We start from the raw sequence: 5,192 nt of genomic DNA, 5'->3' as shown, positions 1-5,192 counted from the left end.
ATGGCCAAGTCAAAGTCCAGACCTGAATCCAATCGAGAATCTGTGGAAATAACTGAAAACTGCTGTTCACAAATGCTCTCCATCCAACCTCACTGAGCTCGAGCTGTTTTGCAAGGAGGAATGGGAAAACATTTCAGTCTCTCGATGTGCAAAACTGATAGAGACATACCCCAAGCGACTTACAGCTGTAATCGCAGCAAAAGGTGGCGCTACAAAGTATTAACTTAAGGGGGCTGAATAATTTTGCACGCCCAATTTTTCAGTTTTTGATTTGTTAAAAAAGTTTGAAATATCCAATAAATGTCGTTCCACTTCATGATTGTGTCCCACTTGTTGTTGATTCTTCACAAAAAAATACAGTTTTATATCTTTATGTTTGAAGCCTGAAATGTGGCAAAAGGTCGCAAAGTTCAAGGGGGCCGAATACTTTCGCAAGGCACTGTGTGTGTGTGTGTATATATATATATATTACATTTTGTTAAGTTACACACATTAATGTAAAAGTGAGTTTATATTTATTAGGGATATTTCTTAATCACAATTTACATTTCACAAATACATATTGACAATTGAGTTAGCTAGCTTTAAAGCTCATGTTCATTCATAGATCATGGTCCCCCAAAAACAAATGACCGAACATGTACAGTACCAGTCAGAATTTTGGACACACCTACTCATTAAAGGGTTTTTCTTTATTTTTACTTTTTTCTACGTTGTAGAATAATAGTGACGATATCAAAACTACGTGTGTGTGAAGTAGTAACCAAAAAAGTGTTAAACAAATCAAAGTATATTTTATATTTCATATTCTTCAAAGTAGCCACCCTTTGCCTTGATGATAGCTTTGCACACTCTTGGCATTCTCTCAACCAGCTTAAGCTGCAATGCTTTTCCAAAAGTCTTGAAGGAGTTCCCACATATGCTGAGCGCTTGTAGGCTGCTGATCCTTCACTCTGCAGTCCAGCTCATCCCAACCATCTCAATTGGATTGAGGTCGGGTGATTGTGGAGGCCACATCATCTGATGCAGCACTCCATCACTCTCCTTGGTCAAATAGCTCTTAGACAGCCTGGAGGTGAGATGGGTCATTGTCCTGTTGGAAAACGCAAACCAGATGGGATTGCGTATCACTGCAGAATGCTGTGGTAGCCATGCTGGGTAAGTGTGCCTTGAATTCTAAATAAATCACTGACAGTTTCACCAGCAAAGCACCATCTCACCTCCTACTCAATGCTTCACAGTGGGAACCACACATGCGGAGATCATCGGTTCACCTACTCTGAGTTTCACAAAGACATGGCGGTTGGAGCCAAAAATCTCAAATTTGGACTCATCAGACTAAAGGACAGATTTCCACCGGTCTAATGTCCATTGATCGTGTTTCTTGGCCCAAGCAAGTCTCTTCTTCTTATTGGTGTCCTTTAGTAGTGGTTTCTTTGCAGCAATTCGACCATGAAGGCCGGATTCACAAAGTCTCCTCTGAACCGTTGATGTTGAGATCTTTCTCCTACTCGAACTCTGACGCATTTATTTGGGCTTCAATTTCTGAGGCTGGTAACTAATGAACTTATCCTCTGCAGCAGAGGTAACTATGGGTCTTCCTTTCCTGTGGCGGTCCTCATGAGAGCCAGTTTCATCATAGAGCTTGATGGTTTTTGCGACTGCACTTGAAGAAACTTTCAAAGTTCTGGACATTTTCCGTATTGACTGACCTTCATGTCTTAAAGTAATGATGGACTGTCATTTCTCTTTGCTTATTTGAGCTGTTCTTGCCATGATATGGACTTGGTATTTTACCAAATAGGGCTATCTTCTGTATGTCACCCCTACCTTGTCGCAACACAACTGATTGGCTTAAGAAGGAGAAAAAAAAAGTACGGCACACTTGTTAATTGAAATGCATTCCAGGTGACTACCTCATGAAGCTGGCTGAGAGAATTCCAAGAGTCTGCAAAGCTGTCACCAAGCCCAAAGGGTGGCTACTTTGAAGAATCTCAAATATAACATACTGGATTTGATTCCATATGTGTTATTTCATAGTTCATACAATGTAGAAAATAGTCAAAATAAAGAGAAACCCTTGAATGAGTAGGTGTCCAAACTTTTGACTGGTAGTGTAGCTTGCCTGTCCCTGGCGCAGAAAGGTTGAGAAACACTGATCTAAGCCAATAGAAGTGTTTTGGTATTCAAAATCATACTCTTTATCAACCTTGCCAGGAACAACAACAACCCAGTTAGCCGACTGCTAGTGCTAGCGACCGTGCGTGTTGCGATCTAATCACATGGTATGTCATAACAGGCTTTAGTCCTAGTGGGTTATGAGTCATCAGACAACAGCAAAGACTTTTTTCTAAAGTAAAGAACATTGTGTCTGTCTCGCTCTGTCGTTCCAAGCTTTTCTATCAGACAAGGATTTCTTGAGAGAGAGAGAGGGTGTGTTGGTGTCTAGACTACCTCCATACACTTCCAGTGACCTGAAACGATAAAACAGTGTCTGCAGTTTTATAACCCTAGCCCCCATAACAAACTGCACTTATTTAGGACTGTTACGGTTATGCCGTTTCCCTATTTTACACAAAGAATGCTGTGTGACGGAAAGTCAAGTCAGAGAGCTCCCAGACAGATTGACAGCCAGACCGAGGGATTTGATAGGGAGCGTGATGGGGAAGAAAAAATGACGGCAGAGATTTAATGATAGCAATTTATTTGCTCTCGGGGACCAGTGTGTGTGTGTGTGTGTGTGAGAGAGTGCGCGCACTTGGCTGTGGTCATCTGCGGATGTCATAGGTGTATGTGTGGATGACTGTGTGTGTCTTCGGGTCGGATCACACCGCCGGACCGTCTGTCTCCGTCACTAGGACGGTAGGAGCCATTTATCCTGTCAAGACAGTGGAGTCTTCCAATCCTGCTGGACCCCGTGTTCTCCCGCTCCACAGTCAGTTCCCGTAGTTTCCTGGCCCCGACACCGGACCCTAGAGAAGCGCCACTTGAAAGACCCACTCCTTCATTTAAAGAGAGCGAGAGAAAAACGTGTTCAGACACACAACAAAAAGGTCCGCTGCGTTTTATGGCAACATCTGACAGGAGTCCCATCCCAGAGAATTCAGGAAAGTACACATTGGATTGCCGTAGTTAGTCTGGCCCCCCCACCTTGCCCCCCCACTTACTCAAGCTGCTTTTCACACAAAACCACCCAGTGCTTAGTTAATTCGCCATCTGTTTGAAACAGACCCTAAATATTTAGACTGGGACGTAGATCCTTGTTGTGTAACCGCTGCGATAACTCTTCCCCCCCCCCCCGTCTAAATCCGGACTGAGCGGTTGTCTTTGCCAAGACTCGTTCCCTGGCGACAGTTTTTAGATTAACAACGAACAGTGTATCTGATTTTGGTTGAAGTTGGAGGTGAGAAGTGGGACTATGTCTGCCAAGTCACTAGTGAGACATTTTGTGTGTGGTGTGTGTGTGTGTGTGTGTGTGTGTGTGTGTGTGTGTGTGTGTGTGTGTGTGTGTGTGTGTGTGTGTGTGTGTGTGTGTGTGTGTGTGTGTGTGTGTGTGTGTGTGTGAGAATGAAATAGTCTCCTGTCTCTGATACAAGGCCAAGGAGCAGTAGGACAAAGGACTGTTGTTACTGTCTGTCTGTGTTGTACCCAGTGTGTGCATGTGTTTTGTCTCTGGACTTAACTGTGCTATGGGGAGGCTCCTTAAAGTGGCAGTGGTTTAAAACAGGAAAAACCAACATAGTGGAGGCACTTGACTAACGCTGTTCAGTGACGTCTCTCTAATACACAGCACTGTTATATGCTTTTGTTGTCTTCAACAGCATTCAGTGGCCAAAGAGTACCACGACCGAGGGCCTCGCATCAACCTGACCTTCCGCACCATGTACCCAGAGCATGAGGGGCCGAGACCAAGAGCCAGACTACCACCCCAACACTAAACACACTGTCCTTCACAAACACCTTCACACTCTGGGTGGGACTGCTATAAAGAGTAGAAATGGGAGATTGTGTGGAGGAGGAGGAGGACATGACCTCGGCCCTTGATGGACATCGTTAAATACACTTTATGGGATAGTGAGGAAGACGAGTGTTGACATCAGGAGAAAATACAAGCTTAAAACCACCTGACAAGATTTGTAAGGAGTTGTCAACGTTTACAGTTATGCTCACTAAATATGTTGAGAGCAATGTTATTGTTTCATTGCATCACACGGTAGATTTTGCCTTAAATATATATCCCAGAACGGATTAGTTTGACACCTATAGTTTCTGTGGACTGGAATCACAGGGGTCAAGTTCTCTGAAGGCCTTATGAAGTTAAAAATATATGTTTGAGTAATTTGTGCACATTTATTTATTTGAGAAGACTAATCAGGAAAAGGAAAAGATGGATGAGTTTTGGCTTTCTACCTGGTTGCCTTTTATTTAATATTTCTTTGGCGTCACGTTTTGCTTTTGTTTAATTAGGTATTCTATTTACAATTACAAGTCATAATTTAATACCCCTTGGTTTGTAGCCTTTCGAGAGAATATCCCAGCTATATAAAATGTGAAAGCACAACTACAGTGGCCAAGTTGACCAAATTATAGCCCCGTTTTATTTTGTAACGCTAAAGGATGAAGTTGTTGTGTTGAATGTTTGGTAAATTAAAAACGGAGCAAGAGAATCATACATTTCTTTTTTATTTTTTTATTGGTCACATACACATATTTAGCAGACGTTATTGTGGCTGTAGTGAAATGGTTAGCTTGCAGACGTTTGAAGAGATCTCTCTCACTGTTATTATCACCGTGTATAAGGAGGAGAAACCCGTTGGTAGCGGTTCTGCCGTCTGTTTGCAACCTTTTCATTCCATTCCATTTTTCATTTTAAATGCCTTCATTTCATTTTAAATGCCTTCATTTCATTTTAAATGCCTTCATTTCATTTTCGGGTATTTTCAAGGCCATTTTATAATGCATTACCAAGGCACATACCCAACAGTGTGTTCTGGAGTAAGCTCGTACCGCGATAATATCTTATTCAACGGCCGAGTGGTTACATGGTTATAGCCATCACACCCATCACCTCACCCTCGGTATGTAGAAGTCCCATTTGAGTGCCTGTGAAGTTTTATGTAGAGATAAATTAGCCTCAGTCCTCCTCACACACTTCACAGCTTGGACCTGATACTGAGAGAGTCATGGCCCCA

The 5,192-nt window shown here is 42.6% G+C and overlaps 1 protein-coding gene across 1 annotated transcript in view; it reads left to right on the top strand.

Moving 5' to 3' along the window:
* Nucleotides 1–4,672, top strand: part of LOC139381356 (alpha-ketoglutarate-dependent dioxygenase alkB homolog 3-like) — a 21,972-nt gene extending 17,300 nt beyond the window's left edge. The window contains exon 10 of the mRNA XM_071124826.1: nt 3,822–4,672. Coding sequence (XP_070980927.1) covers nt 3,822–3,938 — 117 coding nt within the window. The 3' untranslated portion in view covers nt 3,939–4,672. The remainder of the gene's footprint in view (nt 1–3,821) is intronic.
* The last annotated feature ends 520 nt before the right edge of the window (nt 4,673–5,192 follow it).

This window comes from Oncorhynchus clarkii, chromosome 2, assembly GCF_045791955.1.
Source record: "Oncorhynchus clarkii lewisi isolate Uvic-CL-2024 chromosome 2, UVic_Ocla_1.0, whole genome shotgun sequence".
Classification (NCBI taxonomy): domain Eukaryota; kingdom Metazoa; phylum Chordata; class Actinopteri; order Salmoniformes; family Salmonidae; genus Oncorhynchus; species Oncorhynchus clarkii.
This window is presented reverse-complemented; position numbering and strand designations above follow the sequence as displayed.